A 19,923-nucleotide genomic window follows, 5' to 3' on the forward strand; every position below is an offset into this window, starting at 1 on the left:
ATAGATTGGGCTGTAGGCAAGCCTGTAGGGTATTCTCTTAATTAGTGTTTGATAGTGGAGGGTCCAGCCCATTGTGGGTGGTGCCATCCCTGGACTAGTAGTCCTGGGTTCTATAAGAAAGTGTCTGCATTAGCTCCTGCCTCCAGGTTTCTGCTGTTGGGAGCCATACAGCTTGGCATGAACCTTTAGGCCAAACTTGGCAAGCCACATAGTTATAGAACTGTCTTTTGATTATAAATGGCTCCTAGAAGCATGAGCACCCAGAAGGAACACCCATACCTTGGCAGTAAGTAACCAGTAGCTCTCCAATTGGATACTCATGTCTGGTACTGGAAGCCTATCTAACCACTCAGTGCTAGTGAAGTTATGGTTCCCGGAGGAAAACCTACAAGTCCCACTTTACTAAACCAGCATAATCCCTAACTACATGCTAAATACTTATCCATACCCTGATAAGTGTAGTCCTCATACCTCATCAGGGAAATTTTCTTTGCAACAGAGGGAGACCATTACAGAAAACCACAAGTAATAGAAATTCAGAGTTGTGGAGCCCAAAAACCAATGGATCCATCTACAATACATTCCTGCACCTACATAGTGTAGGGAACATTTTGGAAGAGGGGGTGTAAAGGTTGTAAGAGCCAAAAGATTAGAGAGTTTGCTATGAGACCATGTCTCTTAGGAGTATGGGAAGAAACTCATATGAAGTCTCACCGACATGCTGCCTAAACATCAGCTGATCGATCTCTCCAGTGCCCAGGCTTGTTCAGATATATTAGAATGAAAATGAGGGTGGCATTGCTGGTACAAGCCTTTAATCTCTGTACTCAGGAGGCAGAGGCAGGCAGACCACTGAGTTGAGTTCGAGACCAGCCTGATTTACAAAGTGAGTTCCAGGACTACACAAGGAAACCCTGTCTCAGAAAAACAAAAGAAAAGAAAAAAAGAAAGAAAATGCCTGCCAGGATGTGGTGGCACACATTATAATTCTAATGACAGACTGTTACAGTGGAATCCTAAGTTGAAAGTCAATGTGAGTTATTTCGTAAATTCCAGGCCATCCTTGGGTATATACACAGGTTTATTGAAAACAAACACAAAAACAATATGCTTGGCCCTATTTTAGATTGCATATTCAACATAGATCTTATTTTACTTACTTTGTTAAATCATCAGGATACAAAGTATTTTGTCCAATATTTTATGTACTGTATAATTCATATTTTATTAAACTATTTATGTCACAAATTTGTGCATTTTGTGTTAATGAATTCAAGGTGCTTAGGTGACTGGTTATGTCAACTCATATTTTTTAAATCATTTAATCAAAGCAAATAGACTTAGGTTTCATAGATCAGGATTGCCCAAATGGCAAGCTTTTCATTTGAATAATACTGATTAAAAGTAGCAAAAATGGCCAGTTGTTGGTGGCGCACGCCTTTAATCCCAGCACTCAGGAGGCAGAGGCAGGTAGATCTCTGTGAGTTCTAGGCCAGCCTGGTCTCCAGAGCAAGTGCCAGGATAGGCTCCAAAGCTATACAGAGAAACCCTGTCTCGAAATATCAAAAAAAAAATGTAGCAAAAATGTCAAAAGCATGTAACTGACCATTTTATTCCCTGGCAGTCTAAATTATACAAAGAGTGTTTATTGGTCTCTTTGCATGTAATAATCTTACATGTACTTATACTTACCTCTGCTAACTTTTGCATAATGTATAAAGTTAAGGCATACAGCTGTACATGTTTCTAGACATCTTAGAACTGACTGAGGCCGTGTTCTGCAGCAGTCTGAGTAGACCGTGGGTTTTACTCTCTAATCTCTCCCTTTGTATACAAAGAGTTACTAGTTCTAAATAATTCTGTCTTTAAAAACACACCCCTGTGCTTACTTATACTCAGTAGAGTATTCAGTAGAAAGACCCTTTGTGCTCTCTCTCTCTCTCTCTCTCTCTCTCTCTCTCTCTCTCTCTCTCTCTTCTCTCTCTCTCTCTCTCTCTCTCTCTCTCTCTCTCTCTCTCTCTCTCTCTCTCTCTCTCTCTGTCTCTCCCTGTATGCATGTGTGTGTGTGTGTCTGTCTGTCTGTCTCTGAAAACAAGGTAACATCAACAATGTGACAGAGTCTATCAAGGTTTCTATGCATCTTTTCCTCATAGAAAGATAAATTTCAAAGTTTAAAAAAACAACAGGTAGCATGGGAAAATATACTGACTCTTGAATTTAATTCAATGAGCAGACAGCTCCAATTTCATGTCACCCTGGCCTGCCTTCTCTGTCCTGATAAACATTAGAAAGGGGTTAGATATTAGGGTTAGAAGCATTTTAAAGAAATTCCTCACCATGAGGAAAACACTTGAATTCATCTCGAGACTTTCCTCACGACACTGTCTTTACGCTCTGAAGGAATATACACAAAGCAGAGGTCCGAATCATTTTGTTAAAAACCCATTTTGTTTTGCTTGAAAAAAGTACTTAACTTGGTTATTATAGACTGGAAGACTGTAGTTTGAATTATTCATTAATTATTTTTCATTTCAATAAGTTTGAGTTTTGTTTTATCTAATTTCATGGGAAGTGTAAAAAGATATTCTAAGAACTGGTTCTACTTTGGGCAGCCATCAGCCACTAGCTATCTGACTTTAAGCAGGTCAGTATCATTGGAAACTAGTTTCTTCATATGTCAAATTAGACACTAAGGTCATCTTTTACAAACTGTATGCACGATCATTTTTCTGATGAGTCAAATGTGAATAACTAGAATCTAAAAATTCTGTATATATTCTACGTTGCACATCTGAAAAATTACCATCTCCAAGCTAGTAGCAGTACTGATAGTACTTAAAACAAAATAAAAATAAAAGCTAAATGCACACCAGGCAGTGGTGGCACACGCCTTTAATCCCAGCACTCAGGAGGCAGAGGGAGGAGTATCTCTGTGAGTTCGAGACCAGCCTGGTCTATAGAGAGTTCTAGGACAGCCAAGGCTTCACAGAGATACCCTATTTCAAAAGAAAAAAAAGCTAAATGCAAGTCAGATGTGGCAGCACTCAACTGTAATTCCAGTACTAAGGAGGCTGAGGCAGGTAGATCCCTGTGAATTCAAGGCCAGCCTGGTCTATATTGTGAGTTCCGGATCAGCTAGGGCTGCATAGTGGGATTTTGTTTCAGAAATCCCCAAATCAAGCCAAGAAAAAATTAAATGCAACTTGCAATCAAATTATTTTTTGGCAACTGTGTGGAGAGCGGTGATTCCCATATGATGAATGTCTTGACTGAATTGAGATTAGTTCATTTTGGCTTCTGGAATTAACACACTCTGAGTGGAAGAGAGGTGATCCTGTATAGTCACTTGTGGTCATTGCACTGACTCTATACCATACTCTTGATTGGTACTGTCCAAGCTGGAAGTAATTAAACACTATATAGTGTGCAGAGGAGAAAGTGCCCCTTGGCTTCTCTAGAGGTCCCTGTGCTGATTGCCCTCACCCTATCCTCATAGTGTATGTCCAACTCACCACTCTGCTTGTCTCCCCACAGTTAAATTTTTATTTTTTATTATTATCCTGTATGTGCCTAATTGATCTCTAATGAGAGCCAGAAATGGTGGATCTGGTAAGGAAGGACTGGCAAGAGTGCAGGGAGGGGAAACCATAATCAGGATATATTTATGAAAAAATATTTTCAATAAAAGACAAAAAATTAACTTTGTGAATTCAGGCCAATTTTTTTTTTACATACAACCCAGAAATCAGTTTTGTCTTATAGAGTCCCTGAGATGCATGCTGGGGACTTGCCACCTCTGCTACCTTGGGAGTTCTGCCCTGAATGGGAGGAGGGATGGAGTGACTCTCTACAGGAGAGCATCATTCCCCACAGACCTCATTCTGGAGACAAACAGGCACTGATTTTCCTCCTGTCCCCAGACTGCTCTGGATCTCCTAATCAGCAAATGAGGTAAATCCGATTTACCTCATAGGAACCAATAAAATAAAGTTGTTTATATTCTTCAAGTTGTTAGAACTAAGCATATCTCCTTTGTCCCTGGGTCAGTCTTCCGTCTTCTAAACTTAGGGTGTGTAGCCAGTACTGAGATAAGACATGGTGATTTAAACAATGCCATGTTTAAATCATGCTGCCCTCACAGCCACAGTAGAAGATGCCATCCCTGGCCATGCCTGCCCATAGCTAGTCATTTCTTTTCTACACTCTACGATTTAATTGCCCATTAGCATCTCAATGGGTTGGTGAGTCAGATAACAACGTTGTGCTTATTCTTCTATCAGAATTTTCACTGGAATGTCCAGAAAACCATAAGTTTCTGGCTGCCTTATTTCTGGGGAATCTCCTGGCTGACCTCTGGGATCGAGTAAGGAGAAACAATGGGATCTTAGGTATTCCACACTCTGGGGATGGATACTTTGACATGAGTTTGGCTGTGTTGATGAGTCTAGTGACTGCTTTGGACGCTCCTCATACATAGATATACAATTATTGCTAAGATTTCCCTTTGTTGGAGTACTGGAGAGGAAGGTCCCAGCACTATCTTGCAATCTGGAATTCTGTTTTGGAAGACAGCAGCTACATCCATCTCATAAACAAGCAAGTGCATCGAATAGTGCATCGAATAGAACACAGTGAATCTGAGGTACATTAGTTTGTGTCTTTTTTCTACCTGTTTCTACATTCCTGCTGAGACACACAACACACTACTCTTGCTCTCTTAAACAAAAAGCAATCCAGTTTGAACAGTAAACCTGTGTTTGGGTCTGTCTTAGCCCAGAGACCTACCAAGTGTTCTAAATTTGCAGATTTCAAGAATAAGCACAAGATTTTTTTTTTCTTTCATCAATGACTTCACTGAAAGGCTGCAATGTGCAACCAATAGAAATAAAGCACTAATAGCCAATGTTAACCACAGTCCGGGTGGGCAAGCGTTAGATAGGGCTAATGAAGGAATGCAGAGTGAGTTAACTCTGCACTAGTGATTCTAACTGGCACACGAATCTCCCTTTGATAGGGAGCTGTCATTACATATTCACTTTTGTTCAATGTTTTCTTGCCATGGAGGACACTCTTCTCTCCCAGGAAAGTCGAGATGACTCTGTGACAGGTCTGTAAGTGCCTGGCTTGCAGCTTAGCTTACTTCTCTCCTGGCTTTTTTTCATGCAAGTTCTTGTAAGATAAATAAGCTCCATCTTAATCTAATTACACACCTTAGAGAAGTTTTCTGATGTGTGCTTCCCCTGCCTTTGATCATCATCTGTGACTGATATGAATTTTGATATCTCTTAGCATCATTCATGAAATAATTGGTCCTTCATGCCTTTATACATACTACTTCCTTTTTTGATAAATTTTGCTCAATCTGCCACAAGTCCAATTCTTGTATTTGGAACATAAACAAAGAAACAAGTCTCGCATCTAGAATTCTATAATGCTGTCTCTTTCCTGAGATCTCCTGATACATTGGGAGTGTTTTTTTTCAAAGAACATTTTAATGAATATTATTTTAATGAACTTTAACTTGATCCTTCTTTCTTTGTCATTATTCATATACACTTTTTTTTTTCCTCCGAAGAAGGCAACTGCAGAGTCTTTCTCCATCAAGGGCTTCAGTGACACAATTTTGCATATAACTATTAGTTAAGTGCATGATAAAAAAGAAAGGTCAAATAACTTTCTTATCTCATTCTTGTGTTGTTTCTCCATAACAGCTGGTAATGGTTATGGGGAGAAACAATGACAGTTACCCACAGGCCTTCATCCTGGTGGGATTTTCTGATCGACCTAGACTGGAGATGATTCTCTTTGCTTTTATCTTAGTCTTTTATGCCCTAACTCTGGTGGGAAACACTGCCATCATATTCTTGTCAGTCATAGACTCCAGGCTCCACATGCCCATGTACTTCTTTCTTGGGAACCTGTCTTTCCTGGATCTTTGCTTTACTACAAGCATTGTCCCCCAGCTGCTGTGGAACCTCTGGGGACCAGACAAGAGCATCACCTACCATGGCTGTGCAGCTCAGCTCTACATCTATATGGTGCTGGGCTCCACTGAATGTGTCCTCTTGGCCGTCATGTCCTATGACCGCTATGTGGCTGTCTGCCGGCCCCTGCACTACACAGTGGTCATGAACCCACGTCTCTGCCTACAGCTGGTGAGTGTTGCCTGGTGCTGTGGCTTCCTAAACTCATTTGTCATGTGTCCTCAGACAATGCAGCTCTCCCGGTGTGGACATCAAAGGGTGGACCACTTCCTCTGTGAGATGCCTGCCCTTATTGCCATGTCCTGTGAAGACACCATGCTCGTGGAAGCTTGTGCTTTTGTTCTGGGGGTGGTCCTTCTCCTGGTGCCCCTCTCCCTCATCCTTCTTTCTTATGGCATGATTGCTGCCACAGTGCTGAGGATTAAGTCAACAGCAGGGCGCAGGAAGGCCTTCAACACCTGCTCCTCCCACCTGACTGTGGTCTCTCTCTTTTATGGAACCATCATCTACATGTACTTGCAGCCGGCCAACAGCTACTCCCAAGATCAAGGCAAATTTCTCACTCTCTTCTACACCATCGTCACACCCAGTGTCAATCCTCTCATCTACACTCTGAGGAACAAGGATGTGAAGGGGGCATTGAGGAAGCTCCTGGGATGGGAGAAAGGGGCTGGAGACTCATAAGTAGAGGAACACTTGGCCAGTACAAGGTGGCCATAGCAGCCTTGTCCAAAGTCCTTGAGACTAGAACTGCCTTGGATTTCATTCTTATGTGTTTGCTTGTATGCAATGAAATAACTTGGGGGAGAAGTTAATTTTATATTTTTATAAATGTCCATTATACATAGTCTGAAAGCAATTTTATACAGTATTTTTAGTGCACCTGTGCTTTGCCAATGGTCTATTTCATGAGGTCAGAGGTGTAATTTTCCACTTGGCACTGAGTATCACGTTGGTGTTCAAAAAGCTTGGGTTTTTGGAAATTTAGATTTGGGATTTTCAGATGGAGGATGCTCAACCTGAATTGGTGTTACATGGCTATCTTGGGTGTGTAGGTAACCATGTAACTTTGTGATCAAGGAGAGATGACAAGCATAATGCCTTTGAGTTTGAGACTGAGCAGACCCTGAATCTTCGGATGGGAAGTATCTTCCCCCATCTGTAGGCGTTGCTCTGAGATGCCTTTATTCTTATCAACTATCCACAACTGCAGGGCACCTACAGACATATTTTAATCACAATAAGACACAAAACAGCCTGCACACAATGTAACACACACACACACACACACACACACACACACACACACACACTGAGACAACAAATGTGACCATTGCTCAAAGCTGTCATATTTATGACTGGTATTTTTCAAATTGATAGACATCGATATCAATAAAATCATACCATTTTGTGCTGGGCATGTGTAGGCTCCCCATGTGAGGGGCTCACCTAAAAGCTGCTATTTAAGTAGGAATTGCTGAGTCAGTCACCTGCACCTTCCCCCTTGATGTTATCCATAGCGAAGCTCTTCCAAGAAGGCTGGCTACCTTTAAAAAAGCAAAGGACACACACTCAGAACTGACAACTTGGGGGTTTCTTTAAGCAGGTTATCACAAACATCTGTGAATCTCCCTCTCCAAAGGGAGTTCTTCTGTGTTTACTGAGGACCAAGCTTGTAAAAATCAGTGCCTCCTGGAAGAACTTACTATGAGCCACAGAATTTCCAAAACTTGACTGGAGATCAGAACTCTTTTGTTTGTTGTTTTGAGGCAGGGTTTCCCCATGTAACCACCCTGGCTGTCCTGGAATATGTGCCATCACCACCAGGTGGGGTCAGAACTCTTACTATCACTTCCAAGAATTTCCCAAACTTTCTATAACTGTGCCTCCTTAGTGCTGACATTAAAGGTGTGCCCATGTTCAGTAAAAGCAGCAATCCCTCTTTTTTTAATTGAAAAAAATGTAACACAATGTATTTTGATCACATTTTCCTTCACCAATCCCTCCCAAATCCTCCCCTCCCCCAGTTCCCCTGAACTTTATGTTCACTCTCTCTCTCTCTCTTTTAAAGCAAAGGAACAACAACAAAAAACCCACAAAACAAAAACACAAATAAATAACCAAAAGACCAATAAGATAGAAAATGCCCAAAGAAAGAAAATGAGACAAAGTCTACAAAAACACCACTGAGTTTATTCCCGAGCATAGGCCTGCCCTGGGTGGTTGATACACCCTGTGAGACTCCACTGGAGAAAACAGATGTTCCCTTTATCAGCAGATATCAATAGCAGATAGCTTCTTGGTTAGGGTGGGAGCCTGTATCCACAGGTTCAAACCTGTGCAGATCTTGTGTGTGTTGCTGCAGTCTCTGTGACTATGTATGTGCATTAGCCCTACTGTGCCTAGAAGACACTGTTTCCTTGGAATCATCCATCACCTCTCCTCTGGCTCTTGAAATCTTGCTGCTTTCTCTTCTGCATAGCTTCCTGTAGCCTTGAGGGGAGGGGTTTGATGAAGACCAAGCACTCCGAAGTCTCTTACACTCTTCACATTGTCCTGTTGTAGGATTCTGTGTTAACTAATCTACTGCAAGAGGCTTCTCTTCTTGATACAACCTCCTTGAGGGTTGATTGAGGCACTGGTATATGGGTAGCATTCATTTAATGCTATGTTCTTTATCAGAATAATAGCTAAATAGCTAATGTTTCCCCCTAGGCCTGTGGCCAATCTAATCTCTAGTTTTTGACCATAATATCAGTGTCAGGTATGGTTCCCATTTCATGGAGCGGGCGTTAAATACAATTTAAAAAGTGGCTCGTTGCTTCCATAACATCTGTGTCACTATTGCACCACTGTTGTAGGTCACAGATTTGTGCTGGTGACATTGATGATTACCTTTCTCCTCTGGTAGCATGCAGAGTTCCTTCAAGAATCATGAATACTAGACAGTAGGGGTGAAGTTTCTAGGCACAAGCTCAACTTACTTGTGTTTGATGCATTTGGCAATAGGGCCTTACTATCAAGTTGTGGAGAGTAACTAACAGCCAGATCAATCATGTGATGTTTGGGGGTTTCCACAGGGCCCCTTTGGCCAATAACTCAATAAGATGTAACCCATTTCTAGCACTGGATGTCTTACTTGGTGGCAAGATGTCTATTTGAAGCATTGTCTCCCCTAAATATATGGTGATTTCATTTGGATTCCTTTTATATACGGATATATGTTAGGAAGCTTCTACAGTAGTAGGTTTCCATATGTTTTTTAAGTGGTCATTAGTGTTTCCCTCCCCATATTTCCTCCTTTACCCCTCTTTTCCATCCCTTCCCTATCTAATATTTCTATTCTAGTTGCCCCTTTATCTCTCCAAAACAAACTACTCTATTTCTCCTTTCTTGGGAGTTCCTCTTCTCCTCCATCATCACTTACTAGGCACCTAACCTCTGTGCTTATTTTAATCGTAGCATTCATATTGGAGGTTTAAGAGATAATACCCTCATATAAGAGAAAACATACAATATTTGTGTTTTGTGTCTGGGTTAACTCACTCAGGATGATTTTTTTTTCTAGCTCCATCCACTTAACTGTAAATTTCACAATTCTATTCTTCTTAGCAGCTGAATAATATTCCATTGTGCAATTGTACCACATTTTCATTATCCATTCATCAATTGATGTACATCTCTGTTGTTTCCAATTTCTGCCTGTTATAAACAGAGCAGCAATGAACATGGATGAGTAAGTATCTCAGTAGACAAATGTAGAGTCCTTTGGGTATATGCCCGAGTGGTATAGCTGGATCTTAAGGTAGATCTATTCCTAGCTTCCCAAGGAACTGCCACACTGATTTCCATAGTGGCTATACAATTTGCACTCCCACCAGCAGGAAATAAATGTTTCCCTTTCCCCATGTCCTCTCTTGTATGTGCTGCCATTTGTTTCATTGATCTTAACATTTCTGGGTGGTGTTAAGATGAAATCTCATAGTAGTTTTTTGATCTGTTTGTTTGTTTGTTTGTTTGTTTGTTTTGAGAAGGGTTTCTCCATGTAGCCCTGGCTGGCCTCAGACTCATAGAAATCGTCCTACCTCTACCTCCCAAGCACTGGGATTAAAGACAGGTACCACCACCACACAAAGCTCAAAGTAGTTTTAATTTACATTCCCCTGAAGGTGAAGGACAACATGTATTTCTTTAAGGTTTCTCAGCCATCTGTGTTTCATATTTTGAGACCCCTCTATTTAGTTCCATACCCCAGTTTTTACTGGTGTGTTTTCTTGATGTTCAGTTTTTATGTATTCTAGATACTAACCCTCAATCAAATGTATAATTGGTAAATATCTTTTCCCTTCCTGTCGGCTGCTTTGCCAGAATGACGGTGTCCTTCACCATACAGGAACTTCCCAGCTACCATCCTATTCATTAATTGTTATTCTTAGTGCATGCTATCAGTTTCCTGTTCTGAAAGTCTTTTCCTGTGCCATGAGTCCAAGCCTATTCCCCATTTCTCTTCTGTTGGATTCAGGGTATTATGTTCAGGTCCTTGATCCATTTGGAGTTGAGTTTTGTGCAGGGTGATAAATATGGATCTATTTTTTTATTCCTCTAAATGCAGCCATCCAGTTTAACCAGTACCATTTGTTGAAGATGCTGTCTTTTCTCCAGTGTATATTTTTGGTTTCTTTGAAAAAAAATCAGGAGTCTTTCAGTTTGTGGAATTATAAATGACTCTTCAATTCAATTCCATTGATCAGCATGTCTGTTAGGATGCCAATACCATGCTGGTTTTATTACTTGAGCATGGGAGATCTTTCTACCTTCTGATGTCTTCTATTTTTTCTTCAATGTCTTAAATTTTTTATCATACAAGTATTTCACTTAATTGGATATGTATATCCAATTAATCTATCATATATATTTCTTTCTCAGTGTCTTTATCATATATATATATATATATATATATATATATATATATATATATAGGAAAGCTACCAATTATATTAATTTTGTATCCTGTTACTTTACTGAAAGTGTTTATTAGCTGTAGAAATTTCCTGGTAGACACTTTAGGGTCTTTTTTGTATAAAACTGTATCATCTGCAAATAAAGATACTTTGACTTTTTCCTTTCCAATTTGGATCCCTTGATCTCCTTCAGTTGTCTTATTGCTCTAGCTGAGACTTTAGGTGTGGAGAGAGTGAACAGCTTTGTCTTGTTCCTTATTTTAGTGGAAATGCTTTAAGTTTCTCTCCATTTGGGTTGATTTTGGTAGTAGGCTTTCTGTAAAATGCCTTTATAATGTTGAGAAAGGTCCTGTATCTTAAATCTCTTTAAGACTTTTATCATGAAGAGATGCTGGATTTTATCAAAGGTCTTTTCTTCGTCTAACAACATAATCATGTGTTTTGTCTTTTGGTTTATTTATGTGGTGGATTGCATTTAATGATTTATGTTATGCTGAACCATCCCTACATCTCTGGGGGAACAGGCTGACTTGATTATGCCAGATAATCTTTTTGATGTTTTTGGATTTAGTTTGCAAGTATTTTGTTAAGAAGTTTTGCATCTATGTTCATAAAGGATATTGGTCCATAATTTTCTTTTTGGGGGTGTTTTTTTGTGTGGTTTTGATATCAGAGTAATGGTGGCTTTGTAAAAATAATCAGAGAATGTTTCTAAGTTTCTATTTTGTGGGCTAATTGAAGGAGCATTAATTCTTTTTTGAAGATCTGGTAGAATTCTATGCTGAATCTATCTGGCACCGGGCTATTTTTGGTTGGGAGACTATCAATAACTGCTTCTATTTCTCTTCTACTTCGTGTTCTGTTTAAATTGTTGATTTGATCTTGATTTAACTTTGATAGTTTGTAAATATCAAGAAATTCATTTATTTCTTTTAGGTTTTCCAGCTTGGTAGAGTACAGATTTAAAAGTATGTCCTTGTGATTCTCTGAATTTCCTCAGTGTCTGTTGTGATGTCCCCCTTTTATCTCTAAATTTATTAATTGTATTTCTCTTTCTGTCTTTTAGTTAATTTGGCTAAGAGTTTGCCAATCCTGTTCATTTTTCTCAAAGAATTAATTCAACTCATTGACTTTTTTGTATTTTGTTTCTATTTCCCAGACTAGGGAGGCAGAAGCAGGTGGATCGCTGTGAGTTCCACGCTCGCCTGGTCTACAAAGTGGGTTCCAGGACAGCCAGGACTACACAGTGAAACTCTGTCTTGAAAAACATAAACAAAGAAGAACAATAAAAACTAAAAGAATGAAAATATGAATTTTGATGTATGTAACACCTAAATGAAGCTAATTTTAAAAAGCTTCAACATAAAAGCCTTTAGAGATTTCCTGCCTGGCAAGAATGAACTACACAGTGGGGTTCTGCTTAGTTCTCTCTACTCCCTGATGTCTATACCCGAGTGCTTGCAGAAAGACATGAAAGATGCTGTATAGGAGTACAGCTTGGGGGCACTGATGTTAGTGAGCTATTTTGGAAGGAGTCTTTGAAAGAAATGTATTTTTAAATGTATTGGGTTTCTTTTAAAGTCTTTTAATAGTTCAATATAATGTAGCAGGTTTCATTATGGCATTTGCTGGCCATACACCCAGGCCAAAGAATTCTGCATCCTATCGCAGAGATTCTTGTACATCCTCGCTTACAAAAGCTCTACTCACAAGCCACTACTCACAAAAGCAAGGAAACAAAATCAGCCTAGGTGTCCTTCAGTGGACAAATGGATAATGGAAGTGTGGCACGTATACACAACTCAATTTTATTCAGCCATAAAGAAAACCAAAATTATAAAATTTCAGGAAAATTGGTGCCTATAGGAATTATTATGTTGAGTGAGGTAATCAGACTCAGAAAAATAATTAATGCATGTTCTCTCTCATATGTGCCTGAGTCTCTAATTATTACATATGTGCATTTATGTAGGAGTGAGTGTAAGTTTATGTTATGAAAGCAGAAGGGGGACTATGAGAGGTAATAAAGAGATTTTTTTTTCTTTTCTTTTCTTTTTTTCTCTTCTTCTTTTCATTTTTTTTTTTGAGACTTGTTTCTCTGTAGCTTTGCAGTCTGTCCTGGAACTTGCTCTGTAGACCAGGCTGGCCTTAAACTCACAGAGATCCACTTGCCTCTACCTCCTGAGTGCTGGGGTTAAAAGCATGCACCACCACTGCCCTGTGAGGGGAAATGCAGAGCCAGGAGAAGGAACAACCAAAATAAAGTATGTATGAAGATGTCCTAATGAAACTTGCTACTTTGTAAGCTAGTCAAGTCTCTTTTTGGAATAAAACTTCGGTGAATCATTAACAGCTTTTGTTTTATGTTAATTGGAAATTGTCAGGTCCAAAGGAAACCAAAGGCAGCACACATGTCCAGCAGTGGTAGGTTTGGTTCAGCATTCTCAAGAACCTGTGAAATGTGTTTCTGCCAACCAGAAAGGGCCACTTAGAATATACCTGTGGTTCCATATCAAAGCCCATCCTGGCCTCCAGACCCCTTCAGTTCCTAGTCACATTCTCTTGCAGATATCCCTGGCCATATCTAGTCTGTTCTTTTTCTCTCTTCTCTAGACTCTTCTAGATGCCTCTGGTTTGTTCTCCCTCTCTCTCTCTTACCTACAATAAAACTTTAATTGTGGAACAGCCATTTGGTGGCTTCTTTCTTGTGCCCTCACTTATATAAATGATTTTTTGTAATGACATTCAAATGTATTAACCATTTTAACCTTTATCATTTGTATTATAGTCACTATATTATTTTGATACCTCATTTACTTCAAATTTTACTAGAAAAACATATCATGTTTATTCATTTTTATGAATCTATTCTTTCACATCTCTGTTTGCTCAAATTATGTTCACATTTTCTTGATCATTTCAACAATATGGACAAGTTTGAAAAATGTAATTTGTTTGTTTTGTCAACCTTCTTTTTAACTGTTGCCAGGATTTGAGTGATATAGGTAAGAATTTTCCACGAGCATTTCTGCCCCACAAGTTATTTTTAAGATCTCAGTTTGAGGAGAATTGGGTTGAAATTAAAGCTCATTGTGTAGAACAGTTTGTAATTTGAAATGTAGCATATTTTACAAACAGGAGAAAGGAAATACAATGACTTTGCAAGTAAAAAAAAAAAGTGCTCAGCCAATCCATTATAATCAAACTATAATACTCTTAGGAGAAATTATTTTTCCTCTCATTTCTGAATTTGGTTCATTTTAAAGGATGTATCTTAAATGAACTTATTGTTGAGACTAACTAATTACCTTTCTCTATACCCACTACAAAAAAATCTCCTGAGAGTTGTTTCTCTGAGTTAGTCCTTCCAACTCCTGGGAATGGGAGGAAGGGACCCAGGGAATTCAGTATTATAAATAACTTAGTGTCTTACAAAGAACTCTACAGGAGCTTCCTGGTTTCCTAATGAGTCTGAACCCTTTAAAAGTCTCCCCAGTTTAGTATGGCAAAGAAATACCAGGGTGGGGACAGGATATCTGTGTCACCCCCTTTCCAGGAAGCAAGTGAGGGGTGAGCATTTCTGTAGTAGGGGAAGGTGGCTTGTTGCTGTTAGCACAGTGTGTTCACCATTTCCCGAACATTTCCAGGTCAGTCTTTCAGAGAAAATTAATCTTTCTCTCCTCATTTTTAAAGTTTAATTTTTAATATTTGATCGAGTGGCTCCTTGGGCCATTCTTGTCTTTGTTCCCTAGATATTTGCTGTTTAGCTAGGTGAAGATTTCCAACCAACAAAGTCATTTTTTCTCTTTAGAAAGTTCTCTTTTTTAAAAAATAGTAAAGAATCTACTTTATTATTATCAAGTCAGAAAGTCTCTTGTTCTAATGAAAGGAAATTCAATGAAGTTGACAATCAGATAACATCATCAAAACACCCCCAAGCTTACGGTGGGAAGAAAGAGTATTTATACTATGTAGCCTGAGCAACTCTCCCCAGCTTTAGTGCTACGTTAAAAAGAATGGTATAAAAACAGGTCAACTCCATAGTGAGAATGGTTATTGGCAGTCCTACTTAGTAACAGTCACCACTAGCTCTTAAAGAGAACCAATAGATTTTTCAGATTACAGATTTTGCTCAATAGCACACAAGGAAGTGTATTTTAAAGAGTACATAAGGTAAACCTACCTTATTTATTGTTAACTAACAACTCTTAACTTTTCTGAGCTTAAAATTTCAGACTAAATCCCATCTTTTAAATCACTTAAAGTAATGCATGAAAAGGCTTCATGTTTAACAATCTTTAATTCAAATGCAAAAGTTCAGTAGGGCTTGGGATTTATTCGTCTAAAACAAAACAATAGAGGAAATGCAACAAGACAAAGCTACTGCTATAGTTTGACCATGTCCCCCAAAGTCCATGTATTGGACACTGACTCTCTGGTGCAGCAGTGTTGAGAGTGGGCACTTTTGAAAGGTGTGTAGGTTAAAAGAGCAATCCCAGAAGCGCTGGACTAACACTGCTATTTTCATGGGGGTGGGTAAGTTCTGAATAAAATAATGACTCCAACCTCTCTTTCTCTCTTCTGTCCTTCTACTATGGGATGGTAAAGCTTCCAAAACTGGAAAGAACTGTAAGCCAAATAAATTTCTGTTTGTTACAGAAAATCCATTCTCAGACATTTTGCTGTAGCATGGAGTGGAACACAGAAATGCCCCTGCCTTTTCCTGAACACTTAACAGTTGTACACCTCCCAGCTTGCACTAATACTGCTAGAAACATTATCAGAATACGTGATTTTGCTAAAGGCAACGAATTAAACCCATTGATTTATTTATATCACAAGTATTCCAATTTTCTGCTTTGGACAGTCTACAAATTGTTATAAAAACCTGTCTAATGATTTTGAAGTTGGGTTTTTACCAGTGAATCATAGATCAAGACATTTCTTTGGCCAAGAAAATAACCTTGGACCTTTAGTTACAGAATGTGGTCAAAACAGCTTTTCTTTTTGTCATTTTCTTTTTGTATCTTTGAGCATGTGATATTTAATTTCTACTGCATCTACTTTCCATTTATTATATTACTGGACTTCCTTTTCTAAAACTGGAACCAAAGCATGGCTAGAGTGTAAACACCAGGCAGGTAACAGGCCAGTGGCTTGTGGCATCTGCGGTGTGTGGGAAGTCAGCTGCTGGCTTCTGTAGCCCAAGAAGATGGCTGCAACTCTTCTTGAGGGAAAGGCCAAGCACTGAGAACCGTCCGTGGGAGTAGAACAGCCTTTGGCAATTTTTTTTTTCTAGGGAAAATGCCCTAGCTCCCCTTTTATCACCTTTAACAAGAGAGATGACTCTGTGAGGGGCCTCATCTGGTTGCAGTATCTCAATCCCAGACTCAGTTTGTTCTGATGGCTCTTAGAGAGGCAGGTCATTTATGAGTAGGGGGCGCTGGTGCAGGCATGGTGCATTCCTAAGCAGGCTACTGGCAGGTGAGTTCTGGGCTTGTAGAACGGTGTCTTAGAACACTAGTGCTTCAAGAAATTTGAAAACCCAACTAGTCTCCTATTTATGAGACATTCTGCGCTTTTTTTTTTTCTGTGTGCCATGCTTTTCATAAAAACTCTGAACAAAGAAAGCTGCTTTGGGTCTCTTAGGCAATGTCACTTGAATCACTGGGTCAAGAGATGAGACCAACTCATTAACTTTTTGGAGGCCAGAATATTTAGGGCCATGGGCTCTTAATTTCCTGGAGGCATAGTTATTGTGAGTAACTCATCGTGTTCATCGTGTTGTGCCTCACTCCTGTCTAACCTGTAATTCATGGCACAAGATTGTAAGAACAAGAGACATTTTTTTTTTTTTGCCATTGATCTATGACAATTGAAACATGAATATGGAATGAGGAAATAGGAGATCTGATCAAATTACTTGAAACAATTTTTTTTCACAATGTGCAGGTGATTATATCAAGTTTTTGAAAAGTACTGCAATGTTAGAAGACTGGCAAAAGCAATTTTTTAAAAAATGGTACTTTATTTATGAAAATATCAATAAAAGCGCCTCTTCAAAATAAAAGTTTTCTGAACATTTATCTGGTTACCTTCATTGACTGGATTAGAGCACTATTTAGGGGAAAGTTTGAGTTTCTCTATCCATGGCAGACAAGTATCTTCCCTCAGTATCTCATGTCACAGGCAAGCATTAAGCAAGTCACTATAGTTAAATGTGGATGGTATGGCGGAATGTGTCCCTGCCAGGGACCGTTTGTGTCCAGATCAACTTGGCTATTTTCTAATACTCGTATGTCATGTTTTCTACACAGGTATGTGAGGTCACAGCTGATGGAAACCAACAATGAGAGCTCTTGGGACTTTATACTCCTGGGCTTCTCTGACCGGCCCAGGCTGGAGATGGTCCTCTTTGTTGTCAATATGGTCTTTTACTTTCTGGCTGTCACAGGCAACTCAACCATCATCTTTCTTTCCCTAGTGGACCTTCGGCTGCACACACCCATGTATTTCTTCCTCAGCAACCTGTCCCTTCTCGACCTGTGTTACACAACAAGTAGCATTCCCCAGCTGCAGGTTAACCTCTGGGGCCCACGGAAGACCATAAGCTTTGTGGGGTGTGTCATCCAGCTCTTTGCCTTCCTGTCTGTGGGGGGGATTGAGTGCATTCTCCTTTCAGTGATGGCCTATGACCGCTTTGTAGCTGTCTGCAAGCCTCTGCATTACCTGACCATCATGCACCCACAGCTATGCCTGAAGCTGGCAGCCTTTGCTTGGCTCAGTGGTATTGCCAATTCCATACTGATGTCCCCGTTGACCATGTCTCTGGGGCGCTGTGGTCATCGCCGTATCAACCACTTTGTGTGTGAGATGCCGGCCATCATCCGAATCTCTTGTGTGGACACAAGCCGGGTAGAAGGCCTCGCTTTCTTCCTGGCCATCCCCATTGTCCTTGTGCCTCTCACCATGATCCTGGTCTCCTACGGCTACATTGCCGCTGCAGTGTTAAGAATCAAGTCTGCAGCTGGTCGGCGCAAGGCCTTCAACACCTGCTCTTCACACATGGTGGTGGTATCTCTTTTCTACAGTACCATCATCTATATGTACATGCAGCCTGGGAATGTGGCAAGTCAGGACCAGGGCAAGTTTCTCACCCTGTTCTACTGCCTGGTGACCCCCACATTGAACCCTTTCATCTACTCACTCAGAAACAAAGACATGAAGGCAGCCTTGCTGAAGGTTCTTGGGAAAGATAGAAGCCTGCTGGACACTGGAGGGCATTGATAGGGCCTGGAACTCACCTCAGTTGTTCATTTGTTTCAGAACCATGTGAATGATGGGGCAATTAGCTGATGGTGGTGAAGATGTGGGTCTTGTATCCCAGAGGTCCCATACCAGTGATATATACTACTGACTGCGGGGATTAGGGCCTTCATGTCACTGGGGGGCATGGCTTCTTGCAAAAGACAACATACTGAGTCATGTGGCTTTCATTTTGCACATAGTGGAGACAATGATTTATTTTCAGCTAACCCGTGATGCTGTAATGCTAATAGCAGTCCAGATTGTTATAAAAAAGGAAGAAGAACACAGCATGGCAGACTCTGTGTGCACAAGTGCTTGTGTATTGGAGAGGTAATGACAGAACATTTGCTCTTTCCCGTGTAACTTTTGTTCTCAGCTTTTCAACTCTCTTGCTCCACCCTGTGGAAATAACACTACCGCTTCCTCAGGCTGTCCCCAGCCAATCCTCCTCTGCCTGGCACATACAGCTAAACTGTTTGACTAAAAGCACTGCCTATTGTAAATTTTAGGTTGTGGACTATGTATAGGTCAGACAATGAGTTTAATGAATGTAGCAAGCATTTCAAGGTATGCCAGAGTAGCACAAAACAGAACAGGCCATGCATGGTGGAGTGAGTCACTACTGCGTTTTGATACCACAAATGTGGGTTTTTGATTTTTTTTTCCTTTTGTGCTTTTGAGGCAGGGTCTTCCTATGTAGCCCAGTGCCTCTCCTCCCTTAGTCTCCCAAATGATGGGATTGCAAGTATTTGGATTACCATGTTTAGCTTTGTTGTTTTGCTTTTTGATTTGGTTTGTTTGTCTGTTTGTTTTTCCCTTTACCTTTTCTCTTATTTCTTTTATACCTTTTGTGGTGGAAGCCAGGGCCTTGTACACCCTAGGCAAGCACTTGACCTCTGCATTCTACCCTCATCACTAATGCCTTTCTAATGGTGGATTCAAAAACTTGAAGCCACTGTTCTACAGTTCCCATTGGAATGAACTGCTGAGCAAGCGGTGCTTCTGCATTAGGGAAAGGCTCAGTGGCGAAACTCTAAGGACAGCAGTGATGTGGGGGCATGTGGGCAGGAAGTGTATGGGGACCAAGGTCACAGCCACTTATGCAGGAGGGTTATCGAGGATGAACGGAGATGAGGCTGTCAATGGCAGTGATGATGATAATGCTAATCACGAGGGAAATAAAACAATTCTCAACTCATCTTTCACCTTTTGACAATTATGAAGTAGGATTGTCCTTTGGAGACTATCCTGGCACTCGCTCTGGAGACCAGGCTGGCCTCGAACTCACAGAGATCCACCTGCCTCTGCCTCCCAAGTGCCGGGATTAAAGGCGTGCACCACCAATGGCCGGCAAAGTAGGATTGTCAAGACTGAATTACAAGTCACAGTTTATTTCATGTTTCCTTAAAACTTACAGTGAAGAACAGAAAGAGAATCTTTGACTTTGTTGTAAATGCAAATAAAATTTCTTTCATTCTTCTCTTTTTTTAACGTTTCCCATGAATACATGAGTTGCTCCCACTAGTGGCATTTACTGTGCTATCTCCACACATGAATACAGTGTGTATTGATCAAACCCAGACTGTCCTCATGCTCTTCTATTGTAAAATAAATGACCTCCAGGTATTTCTAGTTCCTGGAAATGACATTGTCTCTGAGATGCTTAACGC

At 40.2% G+C, this 19,923-nt stretch overlaps 2 protein-coding genes across 2 annotated transcripts; both read left to right on the forward strand.

Annotated features, from left to right (window-relative positions):
• Window positions 1-5,717: 5,717 nt before the first annotated feature.
• LOC100765921 (putative olfactory receptor 2W6) lies at window positions 5,718-6,668 on the forward strand. Its single transcript, XM_027426200.1, has one exon. The coding sequence runs from the start codon at window positions 5,718-5,720 to the stop codon at window positions 6,666-6,668; it is 951 nt and encodes a 316-aa protein (XP_027282001.1).
• A 10,613-nt stretch (window positions 6,669-17,281) lies between these two features.
• On the forward strand, window positions 17,282-18,281 carry LOC100766219 (putative olfactory receptor 2W6). The gene is given in 2 exon segments (XM_027426246.1): window positions 17,282-18,220; window positions 18,222-18,281. Coding segments are annotated over 2 exon segments (999 nt in total).
• The last annotated feature ends 1,642 nt before the right edge of the window (window positions 18,282-19,923 follow it).

This window comes from Cricetulus griseus, chromosome 7 (genome assembly GCF_003668045.3).
Source record: "Cricetulus griseus strain 17A/GY chromosome 7, alternate assembly CriGri-PICRH-1.0, whole genome shotgun sequence".
NCBI lineage: Eukaryota > Metazoa > Chordata > Mammalia > Rodentia > Cricetidae > Cricetulus > Cricetulus griseus.

Excerpts from the sequence above, each read along its gene's own strand:
- LOC100765921 (XM_027426200.1), top strand. The coding sequence starts at position 5,718 with ATGGTTATGGGGAGAAACAATGACAGTTACCCACAGGCCTTCATCCTG.